The 24,002-nt window shown below is 35.9% G+C and overlaps 3 protein-coding genes across 3 annotated transcripts; 1 reads left to right on the top strand and 2 right to left on the bottom strand.

Annotated features, from left to right (window-relative positions):
- Positions 1-14,230: 14,230 nt before the first annotated feature.
- On the bottom strand, positions 14,231-14,641 carry LOC145105087 (uncharacterized). The gene has a single exon (XM_079042226.1). The coding sequence runs from the start codon at positions 14,639-14,641 to the stop codon at positions 14,231-14,233; it is 411 nt and encodes a 136-aa protein (XP_078898352.1).
- Positions 14,642-18,316: 3,675 nt separating this feature from the next.
- On the bottom strand, positions 18,317-19,951 carry LOC145107442 (calmodulin). The gene is made up of 4 exons (XM_079044338.1): positions 19,721-19,951; positions 18,861-19,018; positions 18,698-18,778; positions 18,317-18,628 (listed from the first exon to the last, which is right to left on the bottom strand). Exons 1-4 carry the CDS (start codon positions 19,794-19,796, stop codon positions 18,494-18,496), a joined length of 450 nt encoding a protein of 149 aa, XP_078900464.1. The 5' UTR covers positions 19,797-19,951; the 3' UTR covers positions 18,317-18,493.
- Positions 19,952-20,727: 776 nt separating this feature from the next.
- LOC145105088 (uncharacterized) lies at positions 20,728-23,606 on the top strand. Its single transcript, XM_079042227.1, has 7 exons — positions 20,728-21,145; positions 21,206-21,291; positions 21,365-21,856; positions 21,974-22,150; positions 22,232-22,382; positions 22,554-22,871; positions 22,960-23,606. The coding sequence occupies exons 1-7, from the start codon at positions 20,728-20,730 to the stop codon at positions 23,604-23,606; spliced, it is 2,289 nt and encodes a 762-aa protein (XP_078898353.1).
- The last annotated feature ends 396 nt before the right edge of the window (positions 23,607-24,002 follow it).

The following is a 24,002-nucleotide window of genomic DNA, read 5'->3' on the forward strand; positions in this document are numbered from 1 at the left end:
GATAAGACTTTAACTCTCATTAAAAGTATAATGAATTATAAAGTAACTATACATTATTAATTCCCAATCTTAGTTACTTTAGGAAAATGTGAAATAGGTGCTAGCCCATAAAATTACACTTTGTACCTTACCAAGTCGTTAGTGGAGCGTGTGTGGTTAACCGGCACACTAACAAGGACTAGTAAGTGTGGCAAAAGGTAACTTGACTTTATTATAGATTGGTGGAGCGTGTGTGGTTAACCGGCACATCGATTAGGTAATATAGTGAAGGGTACCAAGTCAATTTGTATGGCTATTCACACCTTGTTTGTGATCCTCGGCATCCCAGTCACAAATTTGAGAGGGCACAATCGAGATTTAAACATGCCATTGAAAAGTTCAATGTATCTCAAAAGATCTAGGAGTTTCAAATCCAATAAAACCTAATAATAAAATATTTCGTTCTTATGGTGGAAATTGGTAAATCGTCATTTACCTACCTTCAAATATTTTATAGCTTGGATTACGGCATCCCTCTTCCAACTATAAATAGTTTGTTGGATCTTAGCCTTAATATTTCATTTGGGTGACTTATTAAGGACTCTTAATCTAATGAAACTTGTCTTTCTTTTCTTTCAGATGTCTTCCAACAATGCTTCTGGCTCAAACCCAACAGGCTCCTTTTTCCCTTATGAACTTGTGTGGGAAAGTCACTTTTGATGGATCCAACTTCAATGAGTGGATCAGAAACATCAGGATGATTACCCGCTATGAGGACAAGGAGTATGTTCTCGATAGGGAGCTTAGGTTTGTGAATGAAGCCACTGCTACTCCTGAAGAGTTTGCGGAGTCTGTTGCACATGAAAAGGATGCTACTAAAGTAGCATGCATCATGATGGCCACCATGACTCCTGAACTTCAAAAATCCTATGCAGATTTCTACCCCTATGAGATGCACCAGGATCTGATGGAAAGGTACCATCAGAGCGCGCGTCAGGAGAGGTATGAAATAATCTCCTCCATGATAACAACCAGAATGAAAGATGGTGAACCCATCACCGGTAACATGCAGAAAATGTAAAGGTTCGTTGACCGGTTATTGAAGCTCAATGTGGACTTTCCTGAAGAAATGGCGATTGACATCATTCTCCATTCCTTAACTCCAAGTTATGATCAGTTTCGTATGACTTATCATATGAACAAGGAGGAAGTCACACTGAGTAAACTTCAAGGACTTTTAAGGACAGCTGAAAATGGCCTTAAGAGTAAAGCGGTTGTTACTTCTACTTCTACTCCTTCAGCAGCCCCTGTTCTTGCGATTGGGCAGGGAAAGGGTAAGAAGAGGAAAACCCCTTCGAAGGGTACCAAGGGTAAGCCCCTTGATGGTTCCTCTTCTAGTGGGACAATTAAAGGTCTCATCACTCCTTCCTCAAACCCAAAGGAAGCACAATGCTTCTATTGTCAAGAAAAGGGGCACTGGAAGCGAAGCTGCCCCAAATACTTGCAAGATGTAAAGGATGGGAAAGTTAAACCCACACATGCAGGTATTTATACAATATTGTCTAATAACTCATCTAATGCTAATTCTTGGGTGCTTGATACAGGTTGTGGTATTCACATTTGTACTGATTTGCAGGGCCTAAGAAGAAGTGAGCAAGTGGAGCACGGGAAGATAAACTTAGTCATGGGCAACAGGAAAGCATCACCTGTCACCAAGATAGGAGTTTATTCTTTATTGCTAAATAATGGGTTAATGTTAGATTTGAATAAATGTTTTTACTCGCCAGAAATGGCGAGAAATATTATTTCTTTTCATGGCTTGTACAAACAAGGGTTTACATTTTTATTTGATAATAATAATGGTGCTGTTAATGTTTACTACAATGATGTATTTTACCTTAAAGCATTACCTTGTGATGGTGTATATGAAGCTGTGAATGTTGTAGACAATCTAGGAAATAATGTGTTGTGTATTGATTCTTCGAATAGCTTGGATAAAGCATCCTTGTGGCATTTTCGTCTTGGACATGTCAACAAGAAGCGCATAGGCCAACTCCAAAAGGTTGGAGTCTTGGAATCATTTGACATAAAGTCGGATGATAGTTGCGAGTCTTGTTTACTTGGAAAAATGACGAAGTCACCCTTCACAGGTACTTGTGATAGGGGTAAAGGTTTGTTGGGCCTGGTACACACAGATGTGTGTGGGCCCTTCAGAGTTGCTACAAGAGATGCTAATCGCTATTATGTGACTTTTACAGATGATTATAGCAGATATGGATATATCTACTTAATCAAGCATAAGTCAGAAACCTTTGAAAAGTTCAAAGAGTTTAAGCAGGAAGTTGAGAATCAATTGGGCAGGAACATCAAGATGCTCCGATCCGATCGGGGAGGAGAGTATCTTAGCATTGAGTTCCTTGACTATCTTAAGGAATGTGGGATTGTCTCACAATTGACACCTCCCAGAACACCACAGTTGAATGGTGTAGCTGAGAGGCGCAATCGAACCTTGCTGGATATGGTTCGTTCCATGATGAGTCGAGCTTCGTTACCAATCTCTTTCTGGGGGTATGCCTTAGAGACTGCCGCCCATATCCTTAATCTAGTCCCTACTAAAAAGGTTGCCAAAACACCTCACGAGATGTGGACTGGGAAAGTTCCCAATTTAGACCACATCAAGATTTGGGGTTGTGAAGCTTTCGTGAGGCGTGAGACTCATGATAAGCTTGAACCTCGAAGTGAGAGGTGTATTTTCATCGGCTACCCACAGAGATCCTTTGGTTACCTCTTCTACAGACCCAGTGATAATGTGGTCTTTGTAGCAAGAAGAGGAGTCTTTCATGAGAGAGAATTTATAAGCCAAGGGGACAGTGGGAGGCAAATTGACCTTGAAGAGCTTCAAGAGTCAAGCGGTGAAGGAACCTCAAATACTATCAACCAACCTGAGGAGGAAACTCCTGTTGATCCGATAGATGAGTCTGTACCTCCGAGGCGTTCCACTAGGGTGAGGAACACACCTGATTTTTATTATGGTTATCACATCACCACTGAAGGTGATACATTTATTAGTGATAGTACACTAATAGATTTGGATGAACCTAATAATTACAGGGAAGCCATGGCAGGCCCCGAGTCTATTAAATGGAAGGAGGCTATGGACAGCGAGATTCAGTCCATGTATGACAATCAAGTGTGGAACTTGGTTGACAATGTACCAGGTCGTAAGACAGTTGGGTGCAAATGGATCTTTAAGAAGAAGACCGACATGGATGGGAAGGTACACACTTACAAAGCGCGACTGGTTGCGAAGGGCTTTAATCAAACTCCGAGAGTTGACTATGATGAGACCTTCTCACCAGTAGCGAAAATTAAGTATATTAGGGTCTTACTGGCCATAGCTGCATTTTATGATTATGAAATATGGAAAATGGATGTCAAAACCGCTTTCCTTAATGGAAAGTTGGCTGAGGATGTTTACATGGCTCAGCCAGATGGTTTTGTCGATGCTAAGTACCCTAATAGAGTGTGTAAGCTTGAGAAATCCATTTATGGATTGAAACAAGCATCTCGTAGATGGAATCTTTGCTTCGACGAGAAAGTCAAAGAGTTTGGTTTCTCGAGGAGCGAAGATGAGTCCTGTGTATATGTCAGGGCTAGTGGGAGTATAGTCAGCTTTTTGGTGTTGTATGTGGATGACATACTACTCATAGGAAATGACGTCCCAAGCTTGCAGGAAGTGAAGTCCTGGCTTGGGAAGTGTTTCGCTATGAAGGACCTTGGAGAAGCTGCCTATATCCTAGGGATAATGATATTAAGAGATAGGAGTAAGAGACTAATTGGACTTAGTCAAAGTACTTACTTGGATAAGGTGCTGAAGAGGTTCAGCATGCAAGAATCCAAGAAAGGGGAATTACCCATCCAGAGTAATGCCAAGCTGAGTAAGACTCAGAGTCCGAGTACAGAGGCTGAGATAGCTGCGATGAGTCATATACCATATGCTTCTGTTGTGGGCTCTATCATGTATGCTATGACTTGTACTCGCCCTGATGTGGCCTTTGTTTTGAGCATGGTCAGTAGATATCAAGGGAACCCTGGCAAGGCTCACTGGACTGCGGTAAAGAACATTCTCAAGTATCTGCGGAGGACTAAGGACTGGGTCCTTACCCTCGGAGGCAGTGATGACTTGAGAGTGGAAGGATATAGCGATGCTAGCTTTCAGACTGATAGGGATAATTTCCGCTCTCATTCAGGCTGGGTCTTTATCCTAAATGGAGGGGCAATTACTTGGAAAAGTTCCAAGCAGGAGACAGTAGCTGATTCTACTTGTGAATCAGAGTACATAGCAGCGAGTGAAGCAGCAAAGGAGGCGATATGGCTAAAGAACTTCATCGGAGACCTTGGAGTTGTACCAGCTATAAAGGAGCCAATGGAGATTTTCTGTGACAGCGAAAGTGCAGTTGCTTTGGCTAAGGAACCAAGAGATCACGGGAGATCTAGGCACATTGACAGAAAATACCATTTCATCAGACATCGAATAGAAGAAGGACTCCTCGTGGCTAAGAGGGTATCATCAGATGAGAACCCAGCAGATCCCCTCACGAAGGGACTGAGTAGGGTTAAGCATTTACAGCATGCGAGGAGCATCGGGCTGAAGGATGATATTAGTTTCAATAATTAGATTTCTGAAACTTGTAAAATGTAATTGACATTTTGATGATTAAATAAAAGTTGTTATTTATTTATGAGTAAAGTGTTACTATCTTATGTTAATCATTTACTATGGTTTCAATTTTGCATGTTTTGACTTCCAGAATAATTATTTTATTCGAACTCTCCACAGTCGGTCATATGTTGAAAGTAGATATGAATCAAGACTGTCATGAATTTGGTTTGTATGATATGTCTAAAGGGTATTAGACATAGCAATAGTTGTTGCAACATTCATGAGTGCTCATAAGTTCTGAGTATTGGATTCAACCCACGCTCACTTGCATCACTTCATGGAATTTATCTCGAGTGATCGTGAGACGGTAATATCATATAAATCTTTAAACCTAGAGATATGAGTTGTTGACTATGATTTGGTTATCCATTGATTGTACGAAAACGCATTGGTAATTCGATGTTATAAAACGTGCTTTTGTGCATAATTCAACAAGTGGTCAGTACAAGCATATGAGTCGAAGTTTATCTGTTCCTTCTAGAAATAGAAGCGATATTTGGGCCCCTCGATGATTTGGTTTTAACTTATGTACCGGGCCCGGTCAGAACCTAATTGATGTGTTCAATTTAGTTCTATGTCAAAACAAATCAAAGATCGAGAAACAAATGCTGGACAATAAGTAAGACCATGTTCCATGTGTTTGTCCGGCTGATATCTTGAGAGCAGAGGATTATATGATCACTTATCTTAAATGGCGTATCATTATTATCTCAGTTCTGAGAGACTTTGAAAGAGCTACGATTGCTAGTCGGATCCTGAAGTCATATCTGCAAATATAGTTATTAGACTTATCCAAGTGGGAGACTGTTGGATATAGTGTCTAAGTCCATAACTTTATTTGGTATGTACTTGACCCGACCCAGCATGGTCCATTTGGGTTGCATGGCATTGCAATACTTGGATAGACTAAATGAGAGAAAGGACACTTGTGATTATTAATATATTATAAGTTCTAATATATTAATAATAGTATTATTTAATTAGTATTGATCAAGTATTAATTTAGAATTAATTTGGTGATCAAAATGAGACTAATTAAATACATAGGGTTGATTATGACAATCATCTAATCTTTTATGGTGGATTCATGATCCATGGTTTATTGTGATTTGGAGCTCCATGGATATGGGAGTTACAAACCCATGGATCATTAGAAATCAAGAGTCATGACAATTAAGGGCATTCATGTGTAAACCCTAATTGTGACAACACTATAAAAGGAACCCTATAGCTAGCAAAACCGGACTAGTTGATTCTAAGAGGGCATAACCGATTTTGAGTGTTAGTGACATTCTCTCAAGTTATTCCAAGTCTTGTGGTGTTGTGTGAAGCATTTGAGGCACAACATTTAGGGTGCTAGGCTCACAAAGTCTTCAAGGAATCCAAGCAACAAGAAAGGTATGTACTTCTACTAGTTTTTATATTACATATTCCCCATGCCATGCTAGTTAGGAAGTAAACCTTGAAAAATCAAATTTGCATGTATATTAGAGAAAACATAGATTCAAGGTTTATAGGGTTGCATGTACACCATAGGAGTGTTAAAATGCTCAAAACCCATCACATTGAAGGTTTGGGAAGTTGATCTACTAATCAAATTTGCTCTATCAGTGCTCCAAATCATTGCTGATTCAGTAGCACAAAGCAAATAGATAAGATCATTAAGGGTCATGTCATAATCTGTTTCAAAGTAGTCCCAAAGGAATTGACTATGTGACTTAGAAAGTGATTGAACATCTGACTTTCTTAAGACTTTGACACCCAACTCTCCCGGCTTGTCAATATGTGACTTCATCTCCAAGATGCGATCACACATAGACCTTTCTTGCCAATAGGGCTTGAGTGACTTTGAACTTGTGGGTTAGGGAGAATAACTGGAGGAGGTGGAAGAAGTAAAGTTCCAAGAGATTTGGGAAGATCATAGATGTCTGAGCTAGACATCATTTGAGAGATATTCAAGATAGTTGATTTAAAGTCCTTAATATAACACCCAATATGAAATATTAAGGCTAGGACCCAACACAATATTTTATAACTTAGAAGAGGGATGCCGTAATCCAAGCTATATAATATTTGAAGGTAGGTGAATGACGATTCACCAATTTCCACCATGAAAACGAAATAATTTATTAGGTTTTAATTGGTTTTGAAACTCCTAGATTCTTTTGAGATTCATTGAACTTTTCAATGGCATGTTTCAATCTCGAGTGTGCCCTTCAGGTTTTGTGACTGGGATGCCGAGGATCACAAAACAAGGTGTGAAGTAACCATGCAAATTACTTGGTACTCTTAAATGTTTATCACTCAACCGATGTGCCGGTTAACCACACATGCTCCACCGGCCTATGATAAACTTTAAGAAACCCTTTGCCTACCTTGTTAAATCCAGGTTAGTGTGCCGGTTAACCACACACGCTCCACTAACCGACTTAAGCAAAGTGCAAAGTGTAATTTCATGCGTTAGCACCACATTCACATTTTCCTAAGTAACTAAGATTGGGAATTTATAAAAGTTTAGTTACTTAGTATTTATCATTAATACTTTTAATGAAGGGAGAATTATAGTCCTTGTCCTACCCGTTCGGCTAACGACCCTCCACCAGTCAAGGAAGCGGTGGGTGAGAGTGGACACCCATTAAACTTCCATTTTATAGGCAACAACCTTATACCCCCCCTTATAGACCGGCTTCGTGAATGAGGCCTACTAACGGTAAGACTAACTTGCTCTTATACATACACATATATATATATATATATATATATATATATATATATATATATATATATATATATATATATTATTAACTTATAATACTATAAAGTATAAGGGTTGAATTTTAACTTTTAAAATTCTAAGGGCTTAACTTGGAATTAAAGTATTTATGGGAAAACTTTACAAATTCCAAAACTTGAGGGCAAGTTTTGAAACAATTCAAAAACTATTCAATTCCATAACTTATGAGTTTAAAGTAGTTTTAATTAAAAAACTCTTCAAGTTCCATAACTTGAGGACAAGTTATGGAAGACTTTAAACCATTAAAAGAATGTGACTTTTCCTTTATTCATAACTTAAGAAATATGTATGAGTTTTATGATTCTTAAATGTGACTTTTCATGTAACTTGAGGACAAGTTACAAAAACACATTTTACAATCAACTCTTAGATTAAAATGGATTGAAAACACAATATCAATTAACTTTTTCTATTAATCTAAGCAACTCATATGAACTAGATAATTCACATCAAACTTTTCCATGTAATTAGCATAACTCTTAAACTAATACAAAACATGAATCTATTGACAATTATCTTTGAAATTGGATTAGCATGAACATTACCACATCAAAAACATGTTTATAAGTTGAAAAACAGCTTAGGGTAATGTTCCTAGTCCAATTCCAGCCAAAACAGTCGAAGATATGCTGTCTGGGGGTCTAACTCGTCGAGTGCACGAACCAACTCGGCGAGTTGGATGAGTTTTGTCTTGGACTCGTCGACTCCCTTTATGGACTCGGCGAGTCTGCTGTTCAGACAGCAAAAAACTTCGATTTTTCAACAATTTTAGCAAGTATAACAAGAAAACAAGCCTAGGCTCTGATACCACTGTTGGGTTTTGAGCATTCTAACACTCCTAAGTGTACATGCAACCCTAAATACCTTGGATCTATGTTTTCTCTATTATACATGCAAATATGAATATTCCAAGGTATTACCCTAACTAGCATACAAAACATTAAGTTACTTGGGTAATACACTAGATAGAAATACATACCTTGTTGATGTAGCTTGACTCCATAAAGCTCGAGAGCCTAGTGCCCCAAATGTGACACATAAAATGGTTCACACAACATCACCAACACATGGAATAACCATGAGAAGAAGACACTCATGCTCAAATCGGCTAGCCCTCATATATGTATCACTAGTGCCAATTTCTTGAGCTAAAGGGGTCCTTATATAGTGTGCACATTAGGGTTACACCATGTAACCCATGACTTTACCCATTCCTTATGCTCCATGGGTTTTAACCTCCATAGAGTATCCATGGATCACCACATGGGTTAAACCCAACATAAGGAATCATGGATCATAAGCCCACATATATAAGAATGAATGATTTACACAATCAATCCCCATATATTTAATTAGTCTCCTTTTGATCACTAAATTAAGTCTAAATTAATTCTTGATCAATACTAATTAAATAACATGATTTCTTATTAATATATTAGAACTTATAATATATTAATATGTCACAAATGTCTTTTCCTCACAAACGGTCTATCCAAATGTTCTGATGCCATGTAACCCAAATGGACCATGCTGAGTCGGGTCAAATACATACCAATTATAGTTATGGACTTAGACACTAATCCAACAATAACCACATAGAGCGAACAACATTAGCCCCCGGGGGACGTGGGACAAGAGTCCATGTGTTATTTGCAATAAGAGCATGAAATTCATCTTGCATGGCAATGGACCAATTGGGGTCTTCGAGAGCTTGAAGATGGGATTTAGGGAGAGGTGATTCAGTTGTTGTGTGAAGATTTAGACACTGAATGGGCTTAAAGATCCCGACACGAGAACGAGTAAGCATGGGATGAGGGGAAGGTGTTGGGGTTGGGTTTTCGGTGTGGTTGGAATTCGATGGGTCAGAATCCGAGGAAAAAGGAAGGGGGTTTTCGGTTGTGGGAGGACCGAAAGTAGTAGGAGAGGGGGTTGGTCTCGTTTTGAGAAGAGGATGTAGAGTTTTCATTGTGAGATAAAAGAAGTTCACGAGCAAGAGGGGATATTTCACATGATGTGTCAAGAAAAGTGTAGGAAGGAGGTGTATTTGGAGAGAAGGATTGAAATGGAAAGATTGTTTCTCTAAAGACCACATGGCGAGAAATAATAATTTTCCGTGTAGAAAGGTCAAAGCAACGAAAACCACGGTGATTTGAAGGGTATCCAAGAAAGATGCATGGGGTGGAGCGGGGTGCTAGATTGTGAGGAGAAGGGATGTGAGGATAACAAAGACAGCTGAAGACACGAAGATGAGTGAAAATGGGAGGTTTATGATAGAGTTTTGTGAAGGGTATGTCATTTTTGATGGAGGAAGAGGGCATGATGTTGAGAAGATGAGTTGCCATATGTAATGCTTCCACCCAAAATGTAGGCGGAAGATGAGCTTGAAAGAGTAAGGTACGGATGACATTGTTGATGGTATGAATCATGCGTTCGGATTTCCCGTTTTGTTGGGAAGTACGTTGTAACACCCACAGATTCGGGCTAGTCAAGTAAGATATAATAAGCGTTAAAAATGATTTTAGGATAAATAATCTTAACCAAAGAAATAGTTAGGGTCAACAATTGTAACCTATTTGATGTAATAAAGAAGAATTATATGAATACTATATGTTTCATGATTATTATAATATAACAAAATAACAAAAATCAGTCGAATCGTCCGTAAATCGTAAAAATAAGTGCGCCAAAACATATATATATATATATATATATATATATATATATATATATATATATATATATATATATATATATATATATATATATTTAGAAAGTACATGTCTTCCCGATCCCGAAAATATAAATTTTGTCGAAATCCGAATCTGCATGAATTATATATGATTTTTATAAGATATAAAAGTCAGTCGCGCACAAGGAATGTATGACGTAAAAAGCTACGAAGAGAATGGTTGACTTTTAGCTAATGCCACCAAAACAAAATCATAGTACTCCTTAAAATAGGAATTTTGAGAAAAAGAATGTAAAAAACGGAGTCCGTATGAGAGAGTTAAGATTTTAGGAAAATAATTTAATGTTATACAAATATGGACGAAAAAATAAAGTCAAAATTACCGACAGAGTCTAAACGAAAGTTGTAGATCTCGTCGATAGCTACGCATGGATATAAAGAACGTCAAAAACAGAGTTCGTATGAATGAGTTATAAATTATAATAGCATATTTACGTATTAAAATAAAGTATAAATCATATACATATATATATATATATATATATATATATATATATATATATACATATGTATATATCATTAGAAAGGTATCGACGATGCGTTCGTTATAAGACTAGTGTTGAGTACTTTCGACATTAGCTTAGTACAAATATCGTTAAATCTATTTAAAATAATAGTATAAAAGGGTTTTTAGTCGTTTAAATAACTATAAGGTCATTAAATAACTATAAATGATAGTTTTTGAAAATTCAATTACTATAAATAAGAGGCTCTATGCTCTCATATTTGTTACGCCATTCTCTTGATTCAAGAGTCTTTCTCTTCTTATCCCCCGAGCATTTCGGTCCCTCATGATTCGACTTCTATTTCTGTAGTTTTAGTATAGTAAGGTGAGCGATGAAGCGCTGCAAGAATCTTTCTTAGAAAGATTCAGCGACGAAGTTCTGCCCCTGCAGAGCCTGGCTCCTAACTAAAACCCCCTTGTAAGTAAGTTATGCTTACCCTATTTTAAAATAGCTTATATTTAAAATTAGTTTTGTAATTATGAACTTATAATAAATATTTGGGATATTATTATGACTTATATAAGTGTCGTTATAATATCTTTTTAACTACTCGCGGTACAGAGAATCTGGTTTAAAGGGCCGCATAGGGTTGTTGGATTTCAGAGTGCTATATGCCAAAATGGTCTTGTCCTCCGGTGTTTTATGTCTGACACCTGTCTGTACATAGTGGTTGGAAAATATTGTTTAAACGCTTATATAATAATAATAATAATGGTAAGACTAATAATTAGTCACAGTAAATATTAGACTAAAATCTAGTGGTAATAATACTACGTTTCGTCGAAGGAAATTATATTGTTAAGAAGCGAAGCGTTGTTCGAGTTTGGAATCATCACTTTAACAAGTGAGTGCATATTTACTTTCATCTTACACATAGATATGAAGTATTTAATATAAATTACGTGTTATGTGTGCATATTATCTGTGTACTTAATATTTATGTTGGATGAACAAAAAATATACATGTTTTGATTGTTTTAAATTGTATATGTATTTTATACCTATAATTATGATGAGTAAAAGACGGGTAGATTAAAGATGAGATGAATGATGAGCGATGAAGAATGAGATGAATGATGAGATGATATATGAGTGGTAAAAGATAGTGAGAAGCGATGAGCCAAGCGATGAATCAAGCGATGGCCTCGTCATCTAGCAGAGTATAGATGACAACCACAGACTATTCTAGACAATCCAGTGGAACACTAGCAGGCTCGCAACCTGTAGGTGTTGTGAACGATGTGTTCACCCGGTGTACTCTAAAAACCCATTGACATGTATTGAGGATGGACTCCCTAAAATAATACTGTCAATAAATGAGATAAACCCTGGCAGCTATGGACTTAGTGCCTGTTAGATGAACCCTGGCAACTATGGACTTAGTGTTTGTTATATAAACTCTGGCAACGATGGACTTCGTGCCTATTCCTTAGCACAATCCTTAGGAATAAATAATGAGGAATAAATGATTCTTAGGGAAGATACTTAAGAATAAAGAAGATAATGGGGATGGGTAATTGGGTTTATTGTTAGATGATTAAACATAATAACTTTATTATTGTGGGTTGAAAACCCTATGTACTTACCAGGTTTCCCAACCTGACCCACTCAGTTTATTTGTATCACAAGTGTCAAATACAAAGCTACATTACACTGAGAGATTAAAGGAGATGTAAATCACTAGTGTAAAAGAATGTAAGGTCTGTTTATGCTTATGTTTATGTATTGACGATGACATCCCAATGTCTTAATATAAACAAATACATTTCTTCGGAGATGATTTGATAAAATCTTTATCATGTTTTCTGGGAACAAAACTGCAACATTGTTGTTTAAAAGGATACTCTGATTTTAAAATAAGCATATATAAAATTTTTAAAATGACCGTGAATTTGGAGATGTCACATACGTGGGCATGAGAAGCGGAAAGAGATATCGTGTTGATAAAAAAGATTGTGAAATTGTTTGTTGTCAAATTCACCCCCGTGATCACATTGGAATTGCTTGATGTCGGTTTGCAATTGATTTTTCACGAGAGCTCGAAAGTGTAAGAATTTGCTAAATACATCTGATTTGTTTCTTAGTGGGTAAACCCATAAAAAATGAGAGAAGTGATCTAGGAAAATGATGTAGTATTTTATTCCACTATTACTTGGAATAGGAAATTCCCACAAATCAGAATGAGTAATATCAAAGCATGCAGAAACATTAGAGTTGGATCTAGAAAAAGGTAATTTGATATGTTTCCCAAGTTGACATGCAGAAAAATTGACATTGGCAGATGTCTTATTACATGAAATAAAATGACTAGAAACTAATTTATTAAAGACATGAGCTCCAGGATGGCCGAGACGTTGGTGCCATAAGGAGGGGCTGGTAGAGATAAGAGCAACAGGAGACTGAGTGAGTGATAGAGTATGTTATAGATCTCCAGAGCTGTCACACCTAAGCAGGATCTGATGAGTTGCCAAATCCTTCACAGAAAAACCACAAGGATCAAATTCAATGGAAACATTGTTGTCAGAAGTAAAACAACGTACATATATCAAATGTTTAATGATGTTAGGTGTGACAAGAATATTATGAAGGTTTAAGGGTTTATGTGGAGTATGTAAAGAGGAGTGACCGGTATGAGTGACAGAAATAGATTGTCTATTGCCAACAAGAACGGATTTCACAGAACTATTATTGCTAAAGGACGAAAGACTACCTGTGTTAGATGTAATGTGAGAGGTTGCTCCAGTATCCATGTACCAATGTGCATCTGTCCCATCATTAACCGACATGGCATTAAAATCTTGAGTTAGGTCGGTTGGCTGGTCACTTGAAACCGGTGGGAACCATTGAGATTGTGTTTGGAGAGTGGGAGAGACCGAGGCATGGAACGCATGAGCAGCAGCAGCAGATGGGTTGATAGGTGGTGGTCCGAGGATGCCCTGTTAAGCGTAGGGTGCTGATGACATGGCAGAGGGGCGCTGTGGTTGCTAAGGGCTTGGGCGATACGCGGACCAGAAAGGAGGGTAACACCAGGGAAATGGCTGCCAAGGCAGTTGGGAAGGCTGCCAAGGCAGCTGTTGATGTTGCGAGGCTGCGGAGGACCCAGCAGTGGGATGGCGTTGTTGTTGTGGGGTGACTCGTCCACCACGTCGCTGCTGAAACTGGCGGCGCTGTGTGTTGCTTTACGAGGAACCGCTATTGATGCGAAGGCTGTTGCCAGCAAGGAGAACCGAAGGAGATGATGAGTGATCAGAGTGTGAAGCATGTTAGGGACGAGAGTTCTTGAAACGTTGTTCTTCAACTAGCAGCTTTGAGCGGGCTTGAAGGAAGGTGGGTAGAGGGTCTCGGTGGCGTAGAAGAATAGCTATGTGCTCATATTGAGGGGAGAGACCATTGAGGAGGTGAGCAACCAGAGTTTTCTCGGGTATGGGATTATCAATGTTTTCCAAAAGATCTGCAATAGACTTCATTCTTTGGCAGTATTAGGCAATGGTAAGATCTCCAAGAGTTATACTTCTGAGTTCATTGTCAAGCTCAATGGCCATAGCATCTTTGTTATCACGAAATAGAGTTTCGAGAGAAGTCCACACCGTGTGAGAGGTAGAGTTTTTGGTGAGGATCATAGTAAGAAGAGGTTGGGTCAGAGTACCATATAACCAAGTTTTCACGAGAGAGTCAAGTTTGAACCATTCTTCATCCTTGTCTGATGTGGGTTTTGATTCACCAGTGAGGAAATCTCGTACACCAAAGCAACGACAGCGAGTCTCAAAGAGCTCCTTCCATGCATCGTAATTAAGCTCATTGAGATCAAGGATTAATGGGATGTACGTCTTGATATTGAGAACTCCATATGGTTTTTGATTGTTGGATGATGAGGATTCTTCACCGACCATTGTAGAAGAGGTGAGAAGGAGAGATTTGAGAAAAGATGCAGGAAACGAGGAGGAGTCTGATGACGGCTAGGGTTAATGCCGTGAACAGCAGGATCGGAGGTAGAGAGGAAGAATAGGGAAGAAATCTGATACCATGTGAATCAACGATTTTCCCATGAAATGAATCTTCATTAATCAAACATATATATACTTATACAATGAAAGTATTGGGCTATACTACACATGGGTTGTAATACAAAAGGGCTATACATAAATATACACTAATAATTTGTTCATCATGAACAACATCCACTACATCGTTCAAAAGATCAAAGGCTCATTGGAATTAAGGGAGATGATCGGAGATCAATATGTGAGAACTCTTACCAATTCAGACAGACGGCCACAAACCACCAATGAAGACCCTGGGTAGGAGTAATGTGTTGTTTGAGAGACAAAGGATTACAAACCATTAAAACTTTCTCAACTGTTGGGGTTTCAAAAAGCTCTTTGAGAGAACGATTCAAGTCCTTTAATTCCATATTTGATGAAGTTCAAAAGAGACAATCATTAGTGAGGGTTGTCGGAAGTGAATGGTAGTGGTGCAGGTGAGGGACCAACCACGAAAGAAATTAAAACCATAGGATCATTCGTGTAATTTAGAATAACCGGTTAACGAAGGATGTGTTAAAAACTAACGAAAATGATTTAATAGACATATAAGTTGTAAGTTTAATGACCTATTGTACAAAAGAAAAATACTTTAGTGACCAAATCAGACTAAAAACAACAATTAATAGTGCTATAATGTCATTTTTTCCAATGATATAACTCATGTCATAAAACAAATCAAACCAAAAATAGAAAAAAATAAATATAAACATAATATATTATTTTTATCTGTATAGGTAATATAATCATATTTTAAAAATAATAGCAATATGCTTAATTTTTTTTCTATAATAATAGGTAAAAGATATATAAATATGTTATTATGACATGTAAAAGATAAAGTATCTTGTACGTTTTAACAATAAGAATAAAATACGTTGTTATTTAATACAATTCAAAAAAAGAAATTAACAAAAAACAATACGAACTGAAATCGAGGATGGTGAACACTTTCTATTGTAACTATGTTTTTTAACACTTTCTAAACTATGTGTTAGTTGATCCCACCCACTCTCACATGATATGTTTCAATGCTACATTATCTTTTGGTACCACTCTATCGAGGGGCCGAAGCATGGGACTCCTTACAAAATATCTTCATAATCATACTACTTTTATTATTTGTATTGTTGTATATAATTTAAATTAAATTAATGAATATATATATGGTCAGTTCTAGTTAGAGAAGGAGAGATAAGGGAAATAATAAAGACGTAATATTAATGATATCTAGGTCTGACTACATTTCAAAAGCCTTGTGCAATAATCAAAGTTAGGGTATTATAAAATATTATCAAGTAAATTTTCTACGGTTAAATTCAAGGGTTAAATTCAAGAGTTAAAGTTGATAACAAGCACATGGTAAATTTCTTACCTTCGAATCATATACGTCGTCACTCATTAATAATAAATTAGAAATATTACAAACAACTTTCAAAATTATATAAATAGCCAACACGTTACTACTTTCTAAACATTGACATTCTAGCATTTTTAGAAGCAAAATCATTTTTTATATTTTCATAATCAATAATTTCAAGCGAAATCAAAAACGAAAACGTTAAATATCTCTCAAGGCATGGTAGATTGCAAATAATAATTTAAAAGTTTTAGTTTTGAAAATTTTATTCCACTAACGCAAATAATAATTTAACAGTTTCATTCCGGTAGGCATGGTAGATTGCAAATAATAATTTAATAGTAATATTTTAATAATTTCATATTGTTGAATAAATAATCGACATTAGTGTGTCTAAGATATAGCCATTTTGAAACCTATTTGTAAGATTTTTGCAACTTGCTTTTAGAGCATTAGTATTAAGTTATTTCAACTTTTCTCTTAAGAATGATTGTTGATGTGAATATTCAAGTATTAATTCATATGACTCTACTTCATTCTTGTTAAAATGTATTTTCTTAAACATTTTATTTTACTATTTTTTAACAAATACCATATCAATTCTTACCATATCAATTCTCAAATAAGAAGCTATAACTCTAGCACAATTTATAGGCTTTCTCAAACTCATGCTTGGGATAGTCATTAAAAGGTAAATAACTACTCTCATATTACTCATTACCTCATCAATACACAAAGTTTTATATTTGTAGTTGTATATTCCAATATTTTAAAAACCGGTTTGAACCGGCCGGTCGAACCTGTTGGACCGGGAATCGGGGAAGGGAGCGGTTCAACTATCACCGGTTTTACATCGTTTTCTGAACCAGATTGAACCGAACCGGTTGAACTGGTTAAACCAAATAAAAACACATGGAAAAGAACCATTTGCATAATAAACTTTGGTGAATTTTTTCAAATCTATGTAGTTTTCTCTAAATAAAAACATATGGTAAATGTTATAAAGTTTTTGATGTGTTTGTATTCATCTAAAACTATATTTTGTTTCGGTATTATACTTTATTTTCTTTTTGACGTATATGGATTAATGTAAAACACTAAACTTATGGTTATGTGTTGTTTTAATGTATTTTTAGTGATCTACAACTTATTTTTATGTATATTTTTAATGTTTGAACTTGTAAACGTCAAATTCATGATTTATATATGTATGTATGTATAGGAAAATAGGAAAAAATATGAAAATTATAGAAACCAGTTGACCCGGCGGTCGAACCGGGAACCGATCACTATACCGGTTCAACTAAAAAACTGGTTTCTAAAACATTGGTATATTCATATTATTTACTTTAGCCAATATATAATACCATATAGAATACCAGTGATAAAGTCAAATATGTCAAGTTGATTCGATGCTAGACAATGACTTGGAAAGTTTGGGTTTCTTAGATTTTAAACTTTTGATTTTTAAGATTTGTTTTCTTTACTCTCTCTCAGTTTTATTAAAAATAAAAGATTTGCTAGATATTATTATTATTAGGAATAAAATTTGTATTTTTCTTGAATGTGGATACTTTAAAACTACTAAAATTGTTGATAACGCCCAAACTGATTTAGAATTTGAAATAGAATTTTACTTTTTTTTTTTTTTTTTTTTTTCGTTAGTTTTGTTATAATTAAGATAACTTCAAATATTATGTATGATTATGTCATTATGACTAATTTTTTAATAATAATACATCCTAATTTTTTTTAATGAAAAAGACGCCCATAATTTCAAGGACCTCTTACCAAGGCATCGTACGATGGCACCACAAGCACACCCAAGGGCCACCATTGATCATATCATATGTTATTAGTGATTTGTTAAAAGATAATTCTATTAAAGTTGTCAAATCTAAAGAATCGATGTAAATTTGTGTACCTATTCAACAATATAAGGCTTAATGTATTATTGTATAAATAGTCAAATTAAAACTGATTTCTTTTTAAATCTGTTTGAAACGTGATTTGATATTTTGTACTATCAGTTAACATAACATGGCAACTAATAATATATTATTATATAAATAGTTAATAATGAACCATTGTTCCATTAATAAGTATTTAAATTTTAAAGATGCCATGTCATGAACCATGAAATAACAAAGTTCCCTGTTAGAATGTAACATAACATATTTTGGGTTGAGAATTAATTCTTCCAATAAAATAACAAAGAGGTTTAGGAGAATATTTGGTAGGTATTGCAAGTTTGTTTGCAACTAAGTAAGTCTTAATGAGTGAGTGAGTGTCTAAATCTAATTAACAATAGAATAAGTATTCAAATGAGTAAATTATTATTACTACTTAGCAAGCATCATCCTCACAAACTCCTCATAGTTAACTTGACCATCACCGTCCATGTCAGCTTCCCTTATCATCTCATCCACTTCTTCATCCGTCAGCTTCTCCCCCAGGTTTGTCATCACATGCCGAAGCTATGCACAATCAATCACATAAATAAATAATTCTATAAATAAAAGTAGTAAAAAACTATAAATTCATACTTCAGCGGCAGAAATGTATCCGTTCTGATCCTTGTCAAACACCTTGAAAGCTTCTTTCAGTTCCTCCTCAGAATCAGTGTCCTTCATTAACCCAAACAAAACAATAAAAAACTGGATAAGGTCTCTATTTCAAAGAATTTTAAAATTTAAAAGTGAGAGTGACCTTCATTTTCCTGGCCATGAGATTGAGAAACTCAGGGAAATCAATGGTTCCATTTTGATCAGCATCGACTTCATTGATCATATCCTGCAGTTCAGCTTCAGTAGGATTCTGGCCCAATGACCTCATAACTGTTCCCAACTCTTTAGTCGTAATACACCCTATATATACATATAAACCAAATCTCAATTAATATTAATATCCCCAACAAAATATATATCTTTATTCACCCTTTAATTTTTTTGGCTTTTCATAGGTTAGGTTAAAGGAATAGTCCAGATGCCCAATTCTTTTCTCCCTAATTCAATCTTAAATTTTCGCAGCATTATATCATTATTTTAAACAGATCCAGATATTAAATCCCAACCTGTTCTTCAACATATATGAAAATTGAACTCTTAACATCAAACTATATCATCCAGCGCACCATTCAGAGCATATATGATAATATAATTAATAATATACCCTCCTCAAACACTATAGTCATTATACATTTGCATATGATGAGGATTGAGGAGGGAGGCATAAAAATTGTGATTTCTTCCCAGCATAATTACTTTTACTTCGTCGTATAAAATCAAACGATATATTTATTTTTGAAGCACTAAAAAGATTTAAAAATAATACCAATAGTAAAGACCAAATGCAGATCGAGTAGTCACTTTTTGTGTGTTTAATTCTATATGCAATAACTCCAAAACAATCGAAAACAACAAATCCTCACAGATCTACTAAAAACATACAAGCACATCAGATATTGTTAAGTAAAAAACAAGTACGGATCTACATAAACAAGCATATTCAAAAATAATAACCAGATATGTAACAAGGAAAAACAGAAAAACTGTATATATATTATATACCATCTCCATCTTTGTCGAAGAGGCTGAAAGCTTCCTTGAACTCAGCAATTTGTTCCTCCGTTAGTTGCTCTGCCATTGTTCCGATTAACTATAGAGAGAGAGAGAGAGAGAGAGAGAGAGAGAGAGAGAGAGAGAAGCAGTAGTAGGGTTTTGGGGTTAAACGCGTAGATAGGAGTAGGAGTGAAATGTGTAAGAAAATTACAATCCGGATCGGGTACGGCGACCAGAGACTAAACGGGTTGTCAAAGCTCCAAATCACTAATATGGACGGTGCCAAACTTTGGTGTAGAGGTGTACAAAATTAAACCTTTTTTTTAAGGGGTAATTACAAATCTAGCCAAATTAAGGGGTAATTAATAATTTTTAGCCAAAAATTAGCAAATGACCAAAAATAGCACACGAAACCGTAGGTTTCGAAATTCGCCTACTGTTTCGCAATTTCGTCTACTGTTTCGCGTTAAATTTTTTTTTTTTTTTTTTTCATTTTTGACATTCAAAACCGTAGGTTTTTTAAAACCTACGGTTTCCCAAACCGTAGGCTACGGTTTTCGCAAAAAAAACTACGGTTTTTTTTTGGGAGGAGTTTTATCTACTATTTTGGGGGTTTTATCTACTATTTTGGCCAAAAGACTACGGTTTTTATTTTTTATTTTTTATTTTTTATTTTTTAAAAAAAAATTATTATTTTTTTTGTAATATAGAGTATAAAAAAGAGTGTTTATAATATGTACAATAACTTTAACAATTATTTTGTTTAAATTTTAACAATTATTTGGTTTGAATTATTTTGTTTTAATTTTAACAGTAGTCAACTCTGACGAAAAGAGTAGACTACTTTTTGGGTAAATTTAACTACTTTTTTGTTAAATTTGACTACTTTTTTGTTAAACTTGACTACTTTTTCGTCAGAGTTGACTACTGTTTTCAACCTATCTTATATATATTAAGTATTTTATATTTTTGGAAAGTTTATTCTCTCTAGCTTCTTAATCCTCAAAATTAAGATAATGAGTTGTAACGAGTATTTTGTATTGCTCATTACGGATGGAAGATGGGAGTTTGTTAATTCCCAATTATCATATGTTTGGCCACTGGGATACAATCCGAGAATGTTTTATTTAGGTGTTGAATTTTACGAAAACACAACGTTCACCGAATTTGTTCAGTTGGTCAAGTGCAAGATGGGTCTTCCCGAAGAATCAAAAGTTAGTTTGGCCTATCAACATCCGGAACAACTCTATTATTGTAGTATTGTTGATGATCATGATATTAAAAAGCTGATAAAGGTAATAAATGGCGTTGGAGATAAATATGTGTCTGTGTATGTGGTGGTTGAAGAAGGCGTTTGGCCGAACGAAATGGATGATAGAGGAAAGGCATCTGCAGCAAATTTATCAAGTGGAAAAGGGAGCAACAATCCAATAGGTAATTTTAAAAGTCCAAGTAAAAGTCAATATCATAGTGTTGCTGAAAATGTAAATGTAGTGCCAGAACCGATTATGTATGTTACACAGGAGAATTATAAGTATATCGGTGATAATGATGTTGGTGCATATGTTAATGATGTTGGTGTAAATGAATCATTTGACAAAAAAAAAAGCAGTAGCCGTGGTGAATAAGGTTGGTAATGAATTTGGAAAACAGGAAGTTCCGTTTTTGCATGATGGTGAACTAAAAGGATATGGCGAGTTTGCGGATTGTGACAAGTTGGATATATCCGGCCTAGATAGTGATTCTAACGGAGAAGAATTAGATGACGAATCTAAGCTTATTTATTCAGATACCATGTTTCATGGTATGCCCCCTTTGCCTTCGTGTCTTGTAAACGCTGATGTGAACATTCCATGTCAGAGGGTGGATATAAGTGAAGAGATTAAGGTTTTAGACATTTTTTATGACAAAGAGTTGCTCAAGCTTGCAATCGGAAGACAATGCATGGAACAAGGTAAGCAGTATAAGACTACCAGATCGATCAAAGGAAGGTTCGAGGTTGTTTGTTTGGTTAAAAATTGCTCATGGATGGTTAGGGCAAGGGGAATCCAATCGACTACTGCTTTCCAAGTCACAAAAGTTGTTGACCAACACACATGTTGTGCGACAAATTTGGAGTCTAATCATCGACAATCAAAGAAAAAGGTACTCGGCCACTTTATCGCTGAAGTATTGACCGGAGACTATAATAGAGTTTATCGGGGCAATGAAATTGTTAGGGACATCAATTCGAAATTTCCAATCAATATCTCATACCAACAGGCATGGCGTGCAAAACAGTATGCGTTGTTGATGTTAAGAGGTACCAAAGAGGATTCATTCACCAAACTACCAGTGTATCTGCACAACTTGGTCAAGCACAATCCAGGAACTGTTACTCAGATAAGAGTAGACGATGATGATCGGTTTGAGTTCGTGTTTATCGCGTTGGGTTGCTCGGTAAGCAGTGTTAATTTTTATAACAAATATAACATATGAATCCTAATTGGTATTTGTTAATGCAATAAAAAATAATTGTAGGTACGAGCGTTCATCAAATATTGTAGGCCGACCCTAATAATTGATGGTGGTCACCTAAAGGGTGAATTCAAAGGCACGATGTTGCTCGCAGTGACAATGGACGGTCAAAACCAAATCATGCCTGTTGCTTATGCCATTTGCAAAAGTGAATGTACTGAGACGTGGTCCTGGTTCCTTCGAAAGCTACGTGAATGTATAGGCAACTTGGAAGACCTTACAATCATATCTGATAGGGCTCCATCCATAGCAACGTCAATTGCAAATATATTTCCTCATGCCTATCATGGAATATGTGGTATCCATTTGTAGTTCAACATTTCAGCAAAATTTGGAAGCAGCGATACAATGCACGCATTATTTTGGGAGACATGCAAAACCTATACCATTAAAAAATTCGATAATGGGATGAAAAAAATAAAAAATGTAAATATTCGTGTATGGGAATACCTACAAAACATCAACCCAGAAAGATGGGCCAGGGCACATTTTCCTGGGAATCGGTATTTTCTTATGACATCAAATAGTGCGGAGTCGATATATGCAATGTCACGATTTGCAAGAAAGATGCCAATATTGATGTTGATTGAGTATTTTCGTGCAACAATGCAACAATGGAGTTTTCAGAAACGTAATGTTGCAGGTACTAATATTTTATATACATTGTTGATTGAGTATTTTCTTAACTCGTGTAGTAATAATTTTATGAAAAAATATGTCTATTTTTTTAGCTGAAACTAAAACAACACTCACCCAATGGGCTGAAACGATTATACAAGCAAATAAGAATGCTTGTAATAATTGGATGGTGTACCCTATCTCAAATAGCAGATTTGAAGTGAAAAGCTCTAACCACAAAAGTGTCATTGTTGATTTCCAACAAAGAACCTGTACATGTAGGCGGTGGCAAATAGATGGCTTACCTTGTGGCCATGTTATAAAAGTGCTGACAATGAACCGTTACGAAGATTGTTCGGAATTCGCTTTAAAAGCTTACTTTACAGAAACATTGAGGAAAACTTACGAGGAGTCTGTGAACCCCTTACCAAGTCCATCTGAGTGGGAGATCCCCGATGATGTGATGACCGTGAAGCCACCCATAATCGAGAGACGTCAGCCGGGTAGGCCAAGAAACACTGGACGTATTCCGTCGCAAGGTGAGCGTCCCATACGACAAGAATGTTCTACATACGGTCAATTTGGACACACTAGGAACGATTGTACGGGTAGGGGATCGGGGAGCGGATCTGGGGGGAGGAAAAAATCTACACAAAAGGGCATAATGACTGATGAGTTTGCATCCGGGAGCGGGTCACAGAACGAAAGCGTGTACCCTACTTTTGATTTCAATAGTACATTTGATTTGAATTGTCCTTAGATTAATGTAGGAAAGCAATGAATTCCCGTATTTGTAATTTTTATTGCTTGTATTAAAAAGCACTTTTGAGATTATTAATTAAATCTAGTACTCCACTTATTAACTCCTTTATTCCATGAAAAATAAAACACAAACATAAAACATTATAGAAATCGAGATACACCCTTACGAAACATTACATAAGACATTTCACATAAAAGAGCCTTCTACATGAAACATTTGTTATTTTTAAGTAGGATCCATGCATCCTCATACTCGAAGTCACTTCCCTCGTGCTCCAAAATGTAATGATCTTTAACCATTTCTAAAAGATCTTCGTCGTTGTTTGGATAACGATACCTGTTTTTAAGATGATGATACCATCGATTAAACCATGTGATTTTTTCCTTTAAATCC

Source organism: Lactuca virosa, chromosome 4, assembly GCF_052849685.1.
Source record: "Lactuca virosa cultivar CGN04683 chromosome 4, Lactuca_virosa_CGN04683_v6, whole genome shotgun sequence".
Lineage (NCBI taxonomy): Eukaryota > Viridiplantae > Streptophyta > Magnoliopsida > Asterales > Asteraceae > Lactuca > Lactuca virosa.

Excerpts from the sequence above, each read along its gene's own strand:
- LOC145105087 (XM_079042226.1), bottom strand. The coding sequence starts at position 14,641 with ATGGTCGGTGAAGAATCCTCATCATCCAACAATCAAAAACCATATGGA.
- LOC145107442 (XM_079044338.1), bottom strand. The coding sequence starts at position 19,796 with ATGGCAGAGCAACTAACGGAGGAACAAATTGCTGAGTTCAAGGAAGCT. Across the intron at positions 18,779-18,860 it reads TCATGGCCAGGAAAATGAAG|GACACTGATTCTGAGGAGGA; the intron begins GTCACTCTCACT and ends GGGTTAATGAAG. Across the intron at positions 18,629-18,697 it reads GATACATTTCTGCCGCTGAA|CTTCGGCATGTGATGACAAA; the intron begins GTATGAATTTAT and ends GATTGTGCATAG.
- LOC145105088 (XM_079042227.1), top strand. The coding sequence starts at position 20,728 with ATGAGTTGTAACGAGTATTTTGTATTGCTCATTACGGATGGAAGATGG. Across the intron at positions 21,292-21,364 it reads CATATGTTAATGATGTTGGT|GAAGTTCCGTTTTTGCATGA; the intron begins GTAAATGAATCA and ends TTTGGAAAACAG. Across the intron at positions 22,383-22,553 it reads TGCCATTTGCAAAAGTGAAT|CAAAATTTGGAAGCAGCGAT; the intron begins GTACTGAGACGT and ends TCAACATTTCAG.